Source organism: Schistocerca nitens, chromosome 11 (assembly GCF_023898315.1).
Source record: "Schistocerca nitens isolate TAMUIC-IGC-003100 chromosome 11, iqSchNite1.1, whole genome shotgun sequence".
Classification (NCBI taxonomy): domain Eukaryota; kingdom Metazoa; phylum Arthropoda; class Insecta; order Orthoptera; family Acrididae; genus Schistocerca; species Schistocerca nitens.
The window spans coordinates 160293968-160314385 of NC_064624.1; the positions used below are offsets into that span (position 1 = coordinate 160293968).

The 20418-nt window shown below is 42.2% G+C and overlaps 1 protein-coding gene across 2 annotated transcripts in view; it reads right to left on the reverse strand.

Annotated features, from left to right (window-relative positions):
- LOC126212938 (ATP-binding cassette sub-family F member 2) overlaps positions 1-20418 on the reverse strand; it is a 104260-nt gene that overhangs the window by 48379 nt on the left and 35463 nt on the right. For both annotated transcript variants that reach the window (XM_049940456.1, XM_049940455.1), the window contains exons 5-8: positions 19037-19368; positions 12651-12753; positions 11269-11364; positions 9-188 (exon numbers count right to left, since the gene is read on the reverse strand). In XM_049940456.1, the coding sequence (XP_049796413.1) occupies positions 9-188; positions 11269-11364; positions 12651-12753; positions 19037-19368 (711 nt within the window). The remainder of the gene's footprint in view (positions 1-8; positions 189-11268; positions 11365-12650; positions 12754-19036; positions 19369-20418) is intronic.

Here is a 20418-nt window from a genome sequence, read left to right on the forward strand (position 1 = left end):
TCACTCACCTGTACCATGATGACCGGCGGTGGGATACTGCCGCAGGACGGAAAGTAGAAGTGCACCGTCTTATCGGTCGTGACACGCTCCGTCAGCCCCTGTGCCACCATCTTGGCCAGCGTCTTCTCCTTCGACTGCGCCTGTCGGGCCAGCTTGGCACTGCCGTGACCGAACCTCGCGATGTAGTTCTGAAAATAATGTCGTGCACTCCGTCACACCAGATAACTGCAAAAGCGAATCACTGTACCGGCAGTGCCACCAGTAATCCAGTCTGAACTCTCCCAGTTTTATTTATTACTAGTGAACCCGGAAATGCTTCGAAACTGCTAAATATGCACGGATACTCCATATACATCCTGAATTTCCTGCGCCCTCTCTCTGCCCGCATTGTCGTCCACACCCCCACTCCCTCTCCCCTGTATGTTTCCTCCTCCTCCCATTCTTTGTGCATAACCAAACCTCCCATCCATCTCTTCCTACACCCTCTCTATGGCCGTTTCCATCTCACCATTTAGTACAGTATTGTGTAAAAATGTGAAGTAAATCCATGAAGATCTTTCATATATTACATAAAGGCCTTTACATGTCTGCTTGTGTCTGTATATATGTGGATGGATTGTGTGTGTGGGGGGGGGGGGGGGGGGGGGGCGCCAGACGCGTGCGCGTATACCTGTCCTTTTTTCCCCCTAAGGTAAGTCTTTCCGCTCCCGGAATTGGAATGACTCCTTACCCTCTCCCTTAAACCCACATCCTTTCGTCTTTCCCTCTCCTTCCCTCTTTCCTGATGAAGCAACCGTGGGTTGCGAAAGCTTGAAATTTTGTGTGTGTGTTTGTGTGTTTTTTTATTGTGTCTTTCTACCAGCGCTTTTCTCGTTTGGTAAGTCACAGCATCTTTGTTTTTTATATATATTTTTCCCCATGAACCATGGACCTTGCCGTTGGTGGGGAGGCTTGCATGCCTCAGCGATACAGATGGCCGTACCGTAGGTGCAACCACAACGGAGGGGTATCTGTTGAGAGGCCAGACAAACATGTGGTTCCTGAAGAGGGGCAGCAGCCTTTTCAGTAGTTGCAGGGGCAACAGTCTGGATGATTGACTGATCTGGCCTTGTAACATTAACCAAAACGGCCTTGCTGTGCTGGTACTGCGAACGGCTGAAACCAAGGGCAAACTACAGCCGTAATTTTTCCCGAGGACACGCAGCTTTACTGTATGATTAAATGATGATGGCGTCCTCTTGGGTACAATATTCCGGAGGTAAAATAGACCCCCCATTCGGATCTCCGGGCGGGGACTACTCAAGAGGACGTCGTTATCAGGAGAAAGAAAACTGGCATTCTACGGATCGGAGTGTGGAATGTCAGATCCCTTAATCGGGCAGGTAGGTTAGAAAATTTAAAAAGGGAAATGGATAGGTTAAAGTTAGATATAGTGGGAATTAGTGAAGTTCGGTGGCAGGAGGAACAAGACTTTTGGTCAGGTGATTACAGGGTTATAAATACAAAATCAAATAGGGGTAATGCAGGAGTAGGTTTAATAATAAATAAATAGGAGTGCGGGTTAGCTACTAGAAACAGCATAGTGAACGCATTATTCTGGCCAAGATAGACACAAAGCCCATGCCTACTACATTAGTACAAGTTTATATGCCAACTAGCTCTGCAGGTGATGAAGAAATTGATGAAATGTATGACGAGATAAAAGAAATTATTCAGGTAGTGAAGGGAGACGAAAATTTAGTAGTCATGGGTGACTGGAATTCGTCAGTAGGAAAAGGGAGAGAAGGAAACATAGTAGGTGAATATGGATTGGGGGGAAGAAATGAAAGAGGAAGCCGCCTTGTAGAATTTTGCACAGAGCATAACTTAATCATAGCTAACACTTGGTTCAAGAATCATAAAAGAAGGTTGTATACCTGGAAGAATCCTGGAGATACTAAAAGGTATCAGATTATATAATGGTAAGACAGAGATTTAGAAACCAGGTTTAAAATTGTAAGACATTTCCAGGGGCAGATGTGGATTCTGACCACAATCTGTTGGTTATCAACTGCAGATTGAAACTGAAGGAACTGCAAAAAGATGGGAATTTAAGGAGATGGGACCTGGATAAACTGAAAGAACCAGAGGTTGTACAGAGTTTCAGGGAGAGCATAAGGGAACAATTGACAGGAATGGGGGAAAGAAATACAGTAGAAGAAGAATGGGTAGCTCTGAGGGATGAAGTAGTGAAGGCAGCAGAGGATCAAGTAGGTAAAAAGACAAGGGCTAATAGAAATCCTTGGGTAACAGAAGAAATATTGAATTTAATTGATGAAAGGAGAAAATATAAAAATGCAGTAAATGAAGCAGGCAAAAAGGAATACAAACGTCTCAAAAATGAGATCGATAGGAAGTGCAAAATGGCTAAGCAGGGATGGCTAGAGGACAAATGTAAGGATGTAGAGGCTTGTCTCACTAGGGGTAAGATAGATACTGCCTACAGGAAAATTAAAGAGACCTTTGGAGAGAAGAGAACCACTTGTACGAATATCAAGAGCTCAGATGGCAACCCAGTTCTAAGCAAAGAAGGGAAGGCAGAAAGGTGGAAGGAGTATATAGAGGGTTTATACAAGGGCGATGTACTTGAGGACAATATTATGGAAATGGAAGAAGATGTAGATGAAGATGAAATGGGAGATAAGATACTGCGTGAAGAGTTTGACAGGGCACTGAAAGACCTGAGTCGAAACAAGGCCCCGGGAGTAGACAACATTCCATTAGTACTACTGATGGCCTTGGGAGAGCCATTCATGACAAAACAACCATCTGGTGAGCAAGATGTATGAGACAGGCGAAATACCCTCAGACTTCAAGAAGAATATAATAATTCCAATCCCAAAGAAAGCAGGTGTTGACAGATGTGAAAATGACCAAACTATCACTTTAATAAGTCACAGCTGCAAAATACTAACGCGAATTCTTTACAGACGAATGGAAAAACTGGTAGAAGCGGACCTCGGGGAAGATCAGTTTGGATTCCGTAGAAATGATGGAACACGTGAGGCAATACTAACCTTATGACTTATCTTAGAAGAAAGATTAAGAAAAGGCAAACCTACGTTTCTAGCATTTGTAGACTTAGAGAAAGCTTTTGACAACGTTAACTGGAATACTCTCTTTCAAATTCTGAAGGTGGCAGGGGTAAAATACAAGGAGCGAAAGGCTATTTACAATTTGTACAGAAACCAGATGGCAGTTATAAGAGTCAAGGGGCATGAAAGGGAAGCAGTGGTTGTGAAAGGAGTGAGACAGGGTTGTAGCCTCTCCCCGATGTTATTCAATCTGTATATTGAGCCAGCAGTAAAGGAAACAAAAGAAAACTGCGGAGTAGGTATTAAAATTCATGGAGAAGAAGTAAAAACTTGGAGGTTCGCCGATGACATTGTAATTCTGTCAGAGACAGCAAAGGACTTGGAAGAGCAGTTGAACGGAATGGACAGTGTCTTGAAAGGAGGATATAAGATGAACATCAATAAAAGCAAAACGTGGATAATGGAATGTAGTCAAATTAAATCGGGTGATGCTGAGGGGATTAGATTAGGAAATGAGACACTTAAAGTAGTAAAGGAGTTTTGCTATTTAGGGAGTAAAATAACTGATGATGGTCGAAGTAGAGAGGATATAAAATGTAGACTGGCAATGGCAAGGAAATCTTTTCTGAAGAAGAGAAATTTGTTAACATCGAGTATAGATTTAAGTGTCAGGAAGTCGTTTCTGAAAGTATTTGTATGGAGTGTAGCCATGTATGGAAGTGAAACATGGACGATAACCAGTTTGGACAAGAAGAGAATACAAGCTTTCGAAATGTGGTGCTACAGAAGAATGCTGAAGATAAGGTGGGTAGATCACGTAACTAATGAGGAGGTATTGAATAGGATTGGGGAGAAGAGAAGTTTGTGGCCCAACTTGACTAGAAGAAGGGATCGGTTGGTAGGACATGTTTTGAGGCATCAAGGGATCACAAATTTAGCATTGGAGGGCAGCGTGGAGGGTAAAAATAGTAGAGGGAGACCAAGAGATGAATACACTAAGCAGATTCAGAAGGATGTAAGTTGCAGTAGGTACTGGGAGATGAAGAAGGTTGCACAGGATAGAGTAGCATGGAGAGCTGCATCAAACCAGTCTCAGGACTGAGGACCACAACAACAACAAGAACATTTTTCCCACATGGAATGTTTCCCTCTATTATATTTATATATGTAATACTACAAAAAGACAATATTATGAAAAGGAGTGTTGCTACTGACTGTATAGCAGAGATGCCGAGTCACAAGCGGAGATGCCGAGTCGCCCACAGGCCAACAAGACTGTCTGAAAGTAAGCTTTCAGCCTCTACACACACACACACACACACACACACACACACACACACACACACACACACACCACAATCTGGCTGCTGAAACCAGACTGCAAACAGGACCACATGCTGGGAGAAGCAATGGAGTGGTGAGGGCAAGGGAGGAGGCTGGGGCACAGAAGGGGATGGTTGGGAGGGTAAGAGTGGGGAATGGTAAAGTGCAGCTGCTGGAAGTGTACAGGGACGAGGTGGAAAGAGGGTAGGGCAACTAGGTTTAGTCAGGAGGTTAGACGGATGGCAGGGGGGAAGAGGGGGGGGGGTTAGGGAAAAAGGAGAGAAATAGAAAGACTTGGTGCAATGGTGGATTACAGAGATGTGTAGTGCTGGAATGGGAAAAGGGAAGGGGGTAGATTGGTAAGAATAAAGACTAACGAAGGTTGAGACCACGAGAGCACAGGCCATTTAGATCCTTTCCATCAACACCAGCTTTTCTGAACTGAACTGGTGGGAAATCTCCCTGCAATATAGCCTTCGTTCCTGTAATCCTTCTGGCCTCAACATATGAAATATTGACAAACTCTTGTAAAATTACAGCGAGAACTTTCAGTGATGATATTAAACAGTTCCACAAGAGCTCTATGCCCAGAAAAGTTTACAGTGCAGGAGCCTTAGGAAAGACCAATGTCCTCTCAAAACCTCCACATATCTCATATACAAATTATCTGGTTGTCAAGTGCAGTATTTACATATGTATTTTTTGTGATGTTACACAAACAATGTGAGTGATAGTTTGCATGTGTGTGGTTTTCCACATAATTGAGGAGGCACAGTACCTAATAACCTCAGAAAGACCAGCACAATGCAAGAGATGCAGAATAACATATTCAACACCACATAAAATACTTTGTACACTTTTGCACTTGACAATGAGTAGAATTTCTCAAAACGCATCATGCTAACCATGAAAAAATATGTAACTAGTGCAGTATTTCAATATTTAAATAATGAATTACAGCTGCAGGCTTTCAGAAACATCGATTATGATGTATGAAATTGTGTCAAACATTCCTACTGCCCAGACAGTTATCAGTTCCAGTTACATCAGCAGTGTTTATTACATAATAAACATTTATTAGATAAACAAGTCCCTGACAAGTATTTTGATGTCTGTTATGTAAATGTATCATACATAAAGGGCGAGAATACAAGGGGGTATCCTATACGGAACTTTTACAGCTTAAAATGTTATATCGCAAATTTTACATTTTCCTGAGTTTTACGCCATTTTTCTGAAGTGCCTTGAAAAGTGTAAAAACACAGTTTCCTGTATTATTATTATTATTATCTTTCTTTTCTCAGACGTTATGTCTGGTCAAAAATGGAAAGTGACGCGGACCTTGATCAAGCGCGACTTCCTTTTAATTATTATTATTATTATTATTATTATTATCCTGAGGGAGGGGAACAAGAAGAAGACCAGGAGGGCAGCCTTTCTAACGTATGCAGGACCTATATTTGCTAAGATCAGCAGAATACTGAAAAAGCTCAATATCAAGAGTGTGTTCCGCCCACCAAACAAGATCAGGGCACTTCTAAAAACGGTTAAGGATGATCTGGGATTGAGAAAACCTGGTATGTACCACATACCATGTGAACGCGGTATGTCTTACATTAGCCAGACCACCAGGACCTTGAACATAAGATGTAAAGAGCATCAAAGGCGTACCAGGCTACAACAAGCCACTAAATCGGTAATAGCAGAACACTGCTTGGAACTTGAGCACAACATGAATTATGATAAAACCAGGATCTTGTCTCAGACCGCCAAATTTTGAGATTGCGTCATCACTGAATCGATTGAAATCAAGATGACAGAGAACTTGATAAACAGGGAAGCTGGATACTAACTCACCACGCCATGGAACCCGGCTTTGGAACTATTACAAAAACAACAGAAGAAAACACAAGACCAGCAGAATGACAGGGGCACCGGAGAGAGTCTGAATGGTCACCAACAGCAGACGCAGCCTGTCGACGGTGCGAGGAAAGCATCTGGCAGGCGCCGACCTAGTAGGGAACGCCATAAGATGAAGTTACTGGACAAGTTACGACAGCACAAAGAGAGGATGGTGAGCATGCTCATTTTCCTGCTTAGGTGCAGAGAAGACGACGTGGTGCTGTTTCTGCCAAAATTAAACACCATGTAACATGTAAGGCTGCTAACAGAATCGAGCATCACGCCAGTATGGCCCCGGTAAGGGAAAAGATCCGTGATAAGTAGCATAGCGTGGACATCACCTCCAGGGATCTGCTTTGCCTACACTTGGACTTTGCAAACAACTTAGCACCAGAGGACTGGAATAGGATGGACAGTACGACATGGTCACTGGTGGCATGCATTACACACAATGCTACAGCTCGACAACTGGAGAAATTTGAACGCAGGAATAAAAAAGTGCAACAGGCACATGATGCTCGCAAGGTGGTAAATCCGCGTGGTCCCCCGTTAGAAGATTCCAGCTTAAAAGAACTCAAAAGGGGCCTCAACTTCGCAGTCACTCCTAGAGACCTGCCAATTTCCAGCTTCATCAGCTCTGTGGAGCAAGTGGTCCACACACTACCATCGAGCATTGCAGAAGAGATTCGGAGAGAGATGTACAGGGTGCTCACCAAAGCCAGACCACCCAGAACAAACATTTCAAGAGATGAGAAGATGGCCCTCAAGAGTTTGCGGGAAGATGAAAGCACAGTGGTGTTACTGGCAGACTGACTATGACCAGAAGGTCAGTCAGCTTTTAGAGGACCCTGCTTACAGTCCACTAGAGAACGACCCCATCGATAGAGTGGACAGGAAAACCAGAGCTCTGCTCAAGGAAACAGGATGGCCTGAGGTTGTCAAGCAACTAAAAGCTAAGGCAACAGTACCACCTAGATTACATGGATTGTCCAAGATCCATAAAGAGGGTATACCGTTGCATCCTATTGTAAGCCATATTGGTGCAGCCACCTATCCTAAAGCCACCCACCTTAAGATGATGATAGCACCGTATATGGGAAAGTGTGTCCACCACATCTGCAACTCATCAGACTTCGTAGAACGTCTCAAAAACAAGGACATCATGGTCAGCTTCGATGTGTCTCTGTTCACTAGGATACAACTTCAGGAGACACTTGATTTAATCAGTGAAAAATTTGGTGGAGCTGTGTTGGACATTTTCAAGCGTATCTTAACATCTGCCTATTTCCTATGTGGAGACCAATTTTATGAACAGACCGAAGGAGTGGCAATGGGTAGTCCGTTATCTCCGGTAGTGGCAAATCTGTTTATGAAGAGATTCGAGGATGAGGCACTTACGACCGCTGCCTACAAGCCGACCTCTTTCTTTAGGTACGTTTACACATTTGTCGTCTGGCCACAGGGTCGGGAAAAACTGTAAGAGTTTCTTGACCATCTGAACTCTAGACACCCCAGCATTAAGTTCACAATGGAGCTAGAAAATAATAGTCAACTTCCTTTCCTGGATGTCCTGATGAAAATGAAGACAGATGGTACATTAGGCCATAGTGTGTATAGAAAACCTACACACACCGACTCACAACTACAAGCAGACAGCTGCCATCATCCGGAACAGAAGAATGGGGTTCTGAGAACACTTGCTCACTGAGCCAAAACACTGTTCGAATCAGACAGCTTGGCAGCAGAGTTAGAACACCTACAGCAAGTGTTCGCAGGCAATGGATACTCATCAGGGGACATCCACAAGGTGCTACATCCTCCAGAGGGAGGAGAACAAGGAGATGCCAGGAGGGTAGCCTTTATACCATATGCAGGGCCTATATCTGCTAAGATCAGCAGAATACTGAAAAAACACAATATCAAGAGTGTGTTCAGCCCACCAAACAAGATCAGGGCACTTCTTGGAACAGTTAAGGATGACCTGGGATTGAGAAAACCTGGTATCTACCGCATACCATGTGAATGCGGTATGTCTTAACATTGGCCAGGACCTTGGACATAAGATGTAAAGAGCACCAAAGGCATACCAGGCTACAACAAGCCACTAAGTCAGCAATAGCAGAACACTGCTTGGAACTTTAGCACACCATGAATTATGATAAAACCAGGATCTTATCTCAGACCCCCAAATTTTGGGATAGTGTCATCACTGAATCGATCGACATCAAGATGACAGAACTTGATAAACCGGGAAGCTGGGTACCAACTCAGCATGGCGTGGAACCCAGCTTCGGACCTCTTACAAAAAGAATGGAAGAAAATACATGACCAGGAGAATGACAGGGGCACCGGAGAAAGTCAGAACAGTCTCCAACAGCAAACGCAGCCTGTCGACAGTGTGAGAAACGTGCCTGACAGGGGCCAACCTAATATGGAATGCCATGAAACGGCCGCCACCGGGGAAACAGCAGAAGCAGGCACGGATGGAAGACGGAACACCTGGTGACAAACCAATACGGTCGCGCTGGAGGAAGTCGGAATGGTCACCAACAGCAAACAGCCTGTCGACAGTGCTAGGAACGCACCTGGTGGGCGGAACATCCGGTGACCAACCGACATAGTCGTGGTGTGAGCGGACGGCGTAGCGAATGCCAGACACCGTCCAGACAAATACGGGAGACAGTCAGCCTGTCATTCAGTCACAGGAAGCACCTGATGAAGACGCCGAGGTACGGCGTCAAAATATTTTGTTAGAAAATTGCAGACCACCAGCAGTCCATCCAATTCAACGAGATGGCATGCTGATTTTTATCCACAACAACAACAATAACAACAACAACAATAACAACAACAAAAACAACAACAACAATAACAACAACAAAAACAACAACTTGGCATGAGGTCAATGTAAAATGAATACATTTTAATTTTGAGAAATGTATCACGATGTTCAGAACCCAACTGGTGAGCGAGTCAATGATTTCGTACATATTTATGGTTTTAGGAATTTGTGTTGTGAAGTAAAATAGCGTTACTGCATTGGCTGGGCGTTAACGTTAGCATAGTTTTCAGTCAGGGTTGATACAGAGGAAAGAGACAAGAACAGTAATCCGAGAGTAGTGGGATCGAGTCCATATCTGGAAACATTTCTTTTTCTTATTTTCGATTTTTATGTTGCTTTGGAATTAGTGTCCACAGAGAAGAAATAAAAACTCTGAGGTTTGCCCATGATATCAACATCATCATCATCATCATCATCTCAGAGACAGCAAAGGGCTTGAAAGAGCAGTTGTATGGAAGGGACATTGTTTTGAAAGGAGCATATACGATGAACATCAACAAAAGCGAAGAAAGTATTATGGAATGTACCAGAATTAAATCGGGTGATGCTGGGGAATAAGATTACAAAACAAAACACTAAGTTGTAGATGAGTTTTGGGCAACAAAATAAATGAAAATAGTCAAAGTGGAAAGGATATAAAATGCAGACTGGCAAGAGCAAGAAAGGCGTTTCTGAAGAAGAGCAACTTGTTAAAATCAAGTGCAGATGTAAGTGTCAGGCAGTCTTTTCAGCAATGTATAGAAGTGAAACCTGGACGATACAGAGTTTAGACAAGAAGACAGTAGAAGCTTTTGAAATGTAATGCTACAGAAAAGTGCTCAAGATTAGATGGGTAGATCACATAACTAATGGGGTAGTACTGAACAGTATTGGGAAGACAAGAAATCTGTGGAACAACTTGGTCAAAAGTAGGGATCTGTTGATAGGACACATTCTGAGAGCATTAAATGATCAATTTATTACTCGAGGAGGGTGGGTGAGGTAAAAATCTTAGACAGAGAAGAAGAGATTTATACAGTGAGCAGGTTCAGATTATGTAGGTTGCAGTAGTTATTTGGGGATGATGAGGCTTGCACAGGATACATTAGCATGAAGAGCTGCATCAAACAGCCTTTGGACTGAAGATGACAACAACCAGGTTCCTTACACAGCAGAAAACCAAAATAATGCTCAATATACACTATTTATTAATATTTTCATAAAAGGCTTGAAAAGTAAAGAGCAACCAAACTTTGCAATTGCAAATAAATTTCCAGGGAGGGATTGTAAGGCATACATGAGAACTTACATAAAATTACAGACTTATTATTTTGTAGTTTATGTTTTAGTAGTGCTGGTGTGATATTCACTATAAAAAGGAAGGCAAAATCTTCTTGGCAACTTTCACACTTCATATAACACTGCATTTTTACAATTACTTGGTGGTTTTACAGTTTCTATAGAGAATCAAATTGTTTACATTCATCAGAGATTCTCCTTCATCGCACAGTGCAGCAGCAAATCATGTGCAACACATTTCTTCCAATGGCAATGGAATGCTCTCTCTCTCTCTCTCTCTCTCTCTCTCTCTCTCTCTCTCTCTCTCTCACACACACACACACACACACACACACACACACACGTCAAATTTTTGAATGAAACTGTTTTTAAGTTTCCCAGATTCTGATGAAGTAACATTCCTACATTTTGCCCAGTACTCACCCACCAAATTTTTGTTTGCTTTTTGTTTTTACACCTTTTATGGCAATATTAATAATAGTGAGCATTATTTTGGTTTATTTACAATGCACGTAACACATTAATGTAAAAATTGGAAATAAATTTACTGCATAAGGTCCAAATCCCACACTCTTCAGCTTACCATTCTGTCCTCTTTCCACAGTGACAACCATTGCCTTGAAACCATGTTATCACAAAAAACTCACGCATCACCCACCCTGTGACAAAACAATATTTTTCCCAACTGGTTGGCCATAGAACTCCCACTTCTGTCCGAGCCCTGTGTAAACCATAAATCTGGACGCTACTGGTGACGGGTAGGTGTGGTCCCATAACTAGTAGAGACTACTACGGGACACACCAGAATGTTGCCAATGGCACCTGTCGTGCAATTTTCTAGGGACATACCTTCATGTGGGCGATCTGGTCCTGCTCCCAGTTGTACTGCTTCATCTGGTTCTCCAACAGCTCCAGCCTCGTCCGCACAAACGCGTCGTAGTTCCCCTGCAAACAGAGAGGAACAAGAGGATTGGTCCAAGAAACTGCAGAGCCACTGCACCAACTACCAAGGTCTCACGGCTGTCTACACTATTGTGCTGTCCTCCGGCCCACCGCTACACCTGCAGTCCAACACAACCTCTTTGCCTTTACATACATCTGCCTGTGTCTGTATATGTACAGATGGATATGTGTATGTGTGTGGGTGGGCGCGCGCGTATTCCTGTCCGTTTTTCCCCCTAAAGTAAGTCTTTCCGCTCCTGGGATTGGAATGACTCCTTACCCTCTCCCTTAAAACCCACATCCTTTCGTCTTTCCCTCTCCTTCCCTCTTTCCTGATGAAGCAACCGTGGGTTGCAAAAGCTTGAATTTTGTGTGTGTGTGTGTCTCTATCAACATACCAACGCTTTCGTTTGGTAAGTTACATCACCCTTGTTTTTAGATATATTTTTCCCACATGGAATGTTTCCCTATATATTAGTCCCTCCATCACTAAACAACCTACACCATTTTTGCACATTTCCATCATTCATTATTCCTGCACCATAAACTTGAACCAGTGAATTTCAGCAGGATGAACTAGTTTCGCATTTAAGAACCGAATTACTGAGTGTGCTTCACAATCGGCAGGACTGCTGATCGACACGGCGACAAATGAAGCAGTATAACCAACACCGGCAGAGATGTGAAATGTAATGGAGGTGTAGTTAGAGACTGGCCAAGAGTGGCCGACTGTGGATGGACATCACGTGACAGGACACACTGTGTTTTTACGTTAAAAATGATCCTCTTATTTAGAATGTAACTAAGCTTAACGACAATAAAATCCACAACAGAAACATTTTTCTTTACTTATTTTATCAGTGGTACTGAAGAGGTTAAAGTAGTTCTGTCCAGATACACTACACCTTTTCTCTACTTCCAGTGCGAGCTCAGGAGACAATGAAGATTGCGAGACCACTCACAATCCACTTTCCACTCACAAATCAGCCCCGAGAGCTCTGCGTTAAGATTAACAGATCACAGACAGAGAAGAACGTCTGCAACTCATCAAAAGTGACTGGTAAAGGAGGCATCCACAATCTGCCCTCACCCCATCTGAGAGTTCCGACATGTCAGCAGCAGTCAGTATCCGAGTGGTACAGCGAACACTCTAAACAGTATCCATCCTGCGAGTGCCTGGAGGAGTACATCCAGTACGGCACATATTCGGACATATGCCGTACTTCTGACTCACATACAGTGAGTCGAATGAGTCTGAATACGTGCAGTGAAAAAAGAAAACTACTCACCGTGTAATACTTCAATTTCTTCTTGTCTAAGTGGATAATGTTGGTACACACACCATTCAGGAAGTCTTGAGAGTGCGAGATTATCACCAGGATTCGCTTGTACCTGTAAAAAGTGACACACACACACATCAGGACTTTCAGTTACACATCTCTCGTTAACATTTGCAAAACAATTAACTTTAATCAAGAAGGAAGGTGGGTGGAGCACAAGTCATAGATGGACCCGACAGGGCACGGTGCAACACCTGCGACAGTTGGCGGGATGAGAACGTCCATGTATTCTCAAGACCAACTACTGTGGCATTCACTTAATCTATTTGGGGAAACCTACAAACATATTACTGTGAATTGTACAAAAATTGTGTAGATGAAGGTGCCAAGGCAGGGGTTTGGATTCCAGTTGTCCCAATGGAAACTACTGTCTTAACCAATTTACCACATTCCTCAGTAAATATGAGTTCTGTGGAAGTAGTGAGGGAAAGTCACATTGAAATAAACCTCACAATTGAATGTAAATGGTAGCATGTTACAACTTGTCTGGCAGAGATTTAAATTTAAGCCAACCACATAAGCTGGGGTCTGTCCACAGATTTTGAGGAATATAAACATTTACACAACAAAAATGACTATTTTATTTGACAATACCTACAATTTACACTGGTATTGTGACCTTCAGTGCACACACTAGTCTATCCTGCACAGGCCCCTATATCTCGGCGTATGTGCTGCAGCTCACACCCACTTGAACCTGCTTACTGTGATCAAACATTGGTCTCCATCTACAATTTTTACACCTCACACTTCCCTCCATTGCCGAACTAACTTTTCCTTATATCTCTTTTATCCCCAGTTTCATTCAGTACCTCCTCATTGGATACATCAGCAGTCTCTTGTAGTATCACATTTCAAAAACTTCTACTCTCTCTTTAGGTCACAACCGTTTACCGTCCACACTTCACTTCTGTAGAAGGCTACACGTGGGGCTCAGTACTGCCTCTCTCTGGAACCCCAATCCAGCTTCCCAGACGTTAGCTTGTTACAGTTTTCCCTTTCTTCTGAAAACAATTTCAGTCAGTATTTTTGTAGCTATAATTTCTTAAAGTCATGCTTCCCTATTAAATCTGTCAGCACCTTTCTTTGGAAGTGGAATTATTATTTTCTTTTTGAAGTCCAAGAGTATTTCCCTCATATCACGTATCTTGCAAACTGCGTGAAGTAGTTTTGTCATGGTAAGCTCTTGAATGATGTCAGTAATTACTCCAAGGGCCTAATTTTGACTTTCATCTTTCAGGGCTCTGTCAAATTTTTGTAGTATCAAATCTCCCCTCTCATCTTCATCAACCTACATAATATTGAAATTACAATGAAATCCAGACCTTTAGCTGCTTACAGTCATTGATAAATATCAATGGGGACAGCTGAAAATGTGTGCCCTGCCCGGGACTCGAACCTAGGATCTCCTGCTTACATGGAGGACACACTATCTGACTGAGCCAGCAAGGACACAGAGGATACTGCGACTGCAGAGACTTACATCTGGCATGCTCCCCCTGAGACCCACACTTCCAACTTACTATCCACACACTACATTAGTGCCCCTGCCCACAATACTTATTACCCACGGCAGTCAATCTTCTGATTCCCATAGGAGTTAGGGCAATATGAGTGCACCTGCACCGAAAAAGATCATTGGCCAGTAAGCCTTATCTATATGAAGATGGTATCTGTCCTTTCAGACCTGTCCAAAAGGACAGATACCATCTTCATATTTACATAACATTGGATTTATGTTTGTTTCCTTTTTACAGGCCTTCCATACAGTCCCTCCACCTTTCAGTTTTCACTTCTTCACTCAGTACTACATTGTGATCCGAGCTCTCGATATTCGTACAGCTCCTTTTCTTTTCTCCAAAGTTCTCTCTAATTTTCCTACGTGAGTCACTGAGGCGAAACTAGTGCTGTACCATTGTAAGAGGTATGGAGGCGAGCGATGTGCCCAGTTCACTACTATCAGCACCATGTCATCATAACGTGCCTGTGCGTAACACGCAAAGGATTGCATGATAATTGAAGAGTGAAATTAAAAATTCATCAGTATATGCTTAAGTACATTAATGTTAATGTTGCGAAGTCTCAGGATGATCAAATGAATGTTAAGCAAAATATGAGTTTAAGAAAAATATAATGGTGCTGAATAATTGAACTACAAAGCTAAAAACTGATCAGAATACAGGGTGTATACATGGACAAGGAAAAAAAATTCCCAGATTTTTCTCAGATGTCCCAGTTAAAAAAATACACTTTTTCCCGGGTGAAAATACACTTTTTCCGTGTTAGGGGGTGACAGAATACTTTCTCTCTGAACCATAAAATTTAGAAACCCTTTGAATGGTTCATATTTTATACACCCGTGTAGAACTTCAGGGAACGAACATTCCCTCCCCCCCCCCCCCCGCCTCCTCTCTCCTAAAAAAAAAAAAAAAAAAAAAAAAAAAAAAAAGGAAGAAGAAGAAGAGAAGAAGAAGAAGAAGAAGAAGAAGCATTTCGACATTTCGAAAGATGTTTCATGTGCAGCAGCATGTACACTGCATATTTTCGTATTACGAAAGTATATATTTCTTCCACCAAACACAACACGTTAGTTTCCGAAGCATTGAAATCGAGACAGCGATGCGATTTAGTCAGCCAATCATAGCTGATGTCACGTGATCTCGCCAGCCGATCATAGCAGATCTTCGGAGCAAACGACACGTGACGTACAACCAACAGCAACAGCAACCAACATCACTGTTCAGTAGTGCGAACACATAAATATGAAAACTTAATGATTTAGATTAATACACATGGCGTAGCTACAAGAATAGCTTTCGCATATAATACCGGTCTTTTTTGTACGTGTTACACTTTAATTTACATCACACAAATGTGCTAGTAAACTTTAAAATACTTAAACATATAGGCATGAAATTCTGCTAAGTGGTCGGCAGTCATGGTGTTAAACTTTAAATGAGAATCAAACGCTCCGGGATTTAAGAAATTCAAAGCACATTCGCACACTTAACATAATTCATCTTGCGTAAAATGAAATTTATTTTTAAAGTTAACGTCAACCTGTTAGAATTCATTTCAGCAGTTGTCAGACAGCGCCAGAAAAAGGTGTTACTGTGCGTGCGCAGCTACAATGATGTAGGAAGCCCACACGTTCATACCTATATAGCATTAAGAGACCTTACATTACGTCATAAACGAAACAGAACATTAGAGGGTACTCCAAGATCATCGGAATTTTGTAAACCAGACTAAAATGCATAATTCGGCATAAAGTGCATATTCATATGTCCAGATTCACAAAGAAATAGGCCCCAAACTGATGTTATGCTTTTCAGTGTGGTTTTCGGGCTGCAAATTTCCTTGGAGTACCAGTATCTAATGTTTGGTTCTTTATTACGGCATAACGCCACATGAGCCAGGAGATAAACACAGGCACTTGTAATTCAGCAAACAGTTGACACCAGCCAGTACTGTGGAATAAAACACCTCGTTTCAAATACTGACTGCCTCTGCCAAAAAGATTAATAAAAGCCAAATTGTTTTTAGCAAATCAACAAAAATAACTTCAGTATTCTGAAAGGCAATTAATGCTTGACTGCCAAAAACTTGGAATTAAAATAAAATCAGGAAACTAAAACTAATAACATTTCAGTCTTTTGTAATTATATAGCCATTTTAATTCACTTGATAGCTCTCGGCAACAGAAATTTGTTTTGTTTTCATTTGAGAGAGTTGTAAACGAAGAACAAACAGCAAAATCACTAAATCTAAACACGGGTCACATGGAGACTACTGTCCTCTCCCTGCTTGTTAAACTGCTCTGCGCATGCGCGAACCTGGCAGCTTGGACTCGCCAGAAGGATTTTTCCAGCTGTGTGTGACTGCTTGTTGATACTGCCGATACAGCTAACAGCCGTACTTCAAATAGCCATAAGCGGGAGCAGGTTCTGCTCATACGCGAATCAACTGTGCACGCGCACGAGCCCGCTGGCAACTGCTCAAACGAATCTAATGCAAACCGCTGTGACCTCACAGTAAACGGAAGCAGTTTTTGTTATTAAGTACTGCATGGTCTTCGTCCTAAAGCCTTCGACACATTTTGGTGTTGGCAGGCGCTTTGTGTGCACTGTCGTTTGTTGCTGGAAACAGCGCATTTCCTTTGCAACTTAAATTTATTTTGGTTTTCTTTCCCTTGTTCATGTTTTATTGCTGCAGTATTATTCTGCAGTAGTGGGCTAAAGTAAAATTATTTGTTAGAGCATCATTTCTTACCAGTCAAAATTAAAAAAATTTTAACTGAAACTAAAACAATGAAAACTTCCCAGAATTCTAAAAAATCCCAAGTTCTTCCCGGTTTTCTCCGGATGAAAAAATTCCCGGGATTTTCCCAGATCTCCTGGTTGTCCCGGGTCGTATACACCCTGGAATATGAAATTGTACGTCACAAAAGTTACAAGCCCCAACTTGTTCAGAGCAGTATTTTGGTTAAAATCTGCATTTTTTCAAAAAAATGCAAGCTGCTAAATATTTGACTCAGAAAGCTGAAAATTCTTAAGAAGCACCAGTAAAAACATTAAATATGTGACATCCACCAGGGTGAACTGTTGGAGGGTATGATTCCATGGAGCTTAAGATACATCATAACAATGTTTATTTCACGAAGTCGATCTCACAGCTACGGACCTCTCCTCGTCAGTCTGCTCAATTGTTACTTCAGGATTTCGACATTATTTAATTTCTGCATAACAAACTAGCAGTAATTCATAATCAGAGAGACTGGCACTACTGTAATACATTCTTCAGTGGAATCTTGGGAGGCCATTTAGGCAAGCCATGTTGAGGGAAACCACAATTTGTCATTTCCTCACAGTTTGTAAATGTCTTGGAAGGTCTAATGCCCAAATGCATAGGTGGAAGGCGAATATCATCCTTGAAATTACTAGGCCTCTTGCCTAAGGTGAATGTGAAATCACAATCTGAACATAAAATTACAAACTTTACCACTGTCAAAAAGACTATAGTCACTAGCCTATATAAGAAAATTTTGTGAGTTAACTTTAATAACAATAGCCCTAAATATTAAAATTTCATAATATAAAGTGGATACATTATTTTTTCATAGGAAATATATAATTTTGAGACTATTTAAAACAAGTCAAACATATGATACTTGTGGTCTCTTTATAACTTCTATTTTTGCAAACATCTACTTTTCTCAGGATTGTGTGTCTGTGCTTTAGGTGCTTACAGCTGTCTGTGACTTTATATTTTTCCAAGTGTTACTTACAATTTTTAACAGCACATCCTTAGTATTATGGATGAAGCATCATGTGGTAAAATAACATCCATAATGGTATGACGACATGCTGGAAACCAGCTAAAAACAGTAACACTTGCAAAAACATCTACAAATGACTGAGGGGAAAAGAAAGACTACCTACAACAATGGGCATGTCAGTCTGGCATATATATGAGCCCCACAAGGAATGCTCAATATTCAGTGACAATCATTTTAGGCAAAAAAATTCATATGGACATATGTCCTACTCCCAATTGTTTCCGAGATACAACGTGCGTGCTGGTAGTAAACTACGTTGCATAATTTCCAGAATGTCTTGCTGTTCCTGCACAGATTGTTGAACTACAGGTTCAGAAGAAAAATGGGTACTTGTAGGAAGAAGTGTCACGAAACGTGCTGAAAACTCTAGTAAATACTCTATAATCTGGATTTCGATGTGTCGGAAAGTGCAGCCGACATAATTCCACAGCAGTAGGAGCACTACTGTCGCAAAACCCATAAACTTACACCATATCTGCATATTCTTTGTTAGTGTAGATGTGTGGCCCTTTAGCGAACACATGTACAAATACAGTTAACCGATGCTTCTCTGTAGTACAATCCCAATCCCTAGAGCACAACTTGACTCGCAACACACCGCAGACAACTGTGTATTGAACAGGCTAGTTTAATAACAGAAAGACAGTCCACGCAAAGAGCTTTACAGCAACGATCTAGGTTGGGCTACAATATATCATCAAAGAGGTTGGGTGGGTACGGCACGTTATCTACACACCACTAGCCCAAAAACAAATATACATTAATGTCCTAGTTTTGAACACCATTTGGAATAGGGTGCAAGTCCACAGGAAGTTTTTCCCTTCACACGAGTGTTCTCATATCTCTAAATACTGACCATTCCTCCTGGGGCACACAGGTATATATAAGATTAATACGAAGAGCACAACTGAGAGGAAACAACTTGAGAACTGGCTCGTAATAAACAAACCGTCCCGCCTGCTCCTAGCGACAGAGCCCACACCCTCACACTACTCACGACTTGAGTTCCTCCTCGAGCCACACACAGGCGTCCAAGTCGAGGTGGTTGGTCGGCTCGTCCAGCAGTAGCAGGTGTGGCGTCACGTACAGGGCGCGGGCCAGTGCGATGCGCATGCGCCAGCCTCCACTGAAGTCGCGCGTGCGCTTCCGCTGCATGTCTGGCGAGAAGCCGAGACCGTGCAGGATCCAGGCGGCACGCGCCTCCGCCGTGTCCGCCGACAGGTCGTCCAGCCGCTCGTACACGTCCAGCAGCTGTTCTTGCGACTCGTCGTCCTCGCACGACACCAGCGACTCCGCCAGCTTCTCCAGGCGGATGCGCTCCTCGTCCACCTGCCGGCGGCAGACAATTTAATACCTGTGCTTGCTGGCAGTGTCAGACATAGTGAGGTGCAATACTTGCACTTGCGGCAGTCCCACTCCTAGCATAAATACTTCCTTTTTCTTTTCTCAGTTCCTTATGTAATACATACATTGTGTATATGGGATGTTAAAAATGTGTACCACATTTTGAGAGGTGGTAGTATGGACCAAAACAAGATTAAAAACATGGGCTGTGAAATGGGTACCTCACAAGTACGAGCACATTTTCATCTTTGCTACTGTGAAACTAATCTTTTTACTATTATGATGGTGCACAAGTTCATAGCATCTTTGTTTTGCACATTGGTATTCGAGTTGTTTTGAGTTATTTATTGACTGACTTTTCGTTTGTAGTTCACTGATGCTATTTGATTTTACATACTGTCACCTGCAGGCGCGGCTCGTAATTAAAGGCTCTGAGGTGGAGCCGCCCCAAAATATATGTTAAAGTACATTTCGCAAGAACGTATTACATAATTTAAATTATCAGGACGAATTTCGCAGAATTCCCATTCCGCTTAAAATAACGACGGTCAACGTTTTTGGAACTGTTTGTATCGATAGATGTTTTCCGAACGATTAGTAGTGTTTAGGCTGCGCCTTGGAACGTCCATAAGCTGCATGTAGTAGCGGTTTGGGGGTGTGGCTTCTACATAGTACTGCTCTTTATGGGCGACCCGAAGGCTCAGAGCTTGCAGCCTAAGGGTGTCATACCAACCACCACACGTTCCACTATCTATGTAATAAAGGAATGTAGAGTGGCCGAAACTTTGCTATCCAATCTCTGTCTCTGCACATCTCTACTACGCTTCGATGCGTCATTAATCGATGTTTAGTATTACTGTTTTGATAATGTTTTACATAGTTGTTTTGTTTCTGCCATTGGCTATTTTATCCACATTTAGAATAAGTTTGCAAATATCCCGTCAGAGTGCACTAGACTACAGTAACATAACAGTACTGCCATCTAGCGAGAGTTTAATAAGTGATTAGAGGACAAAGCGCACGAAATTTGTCCCA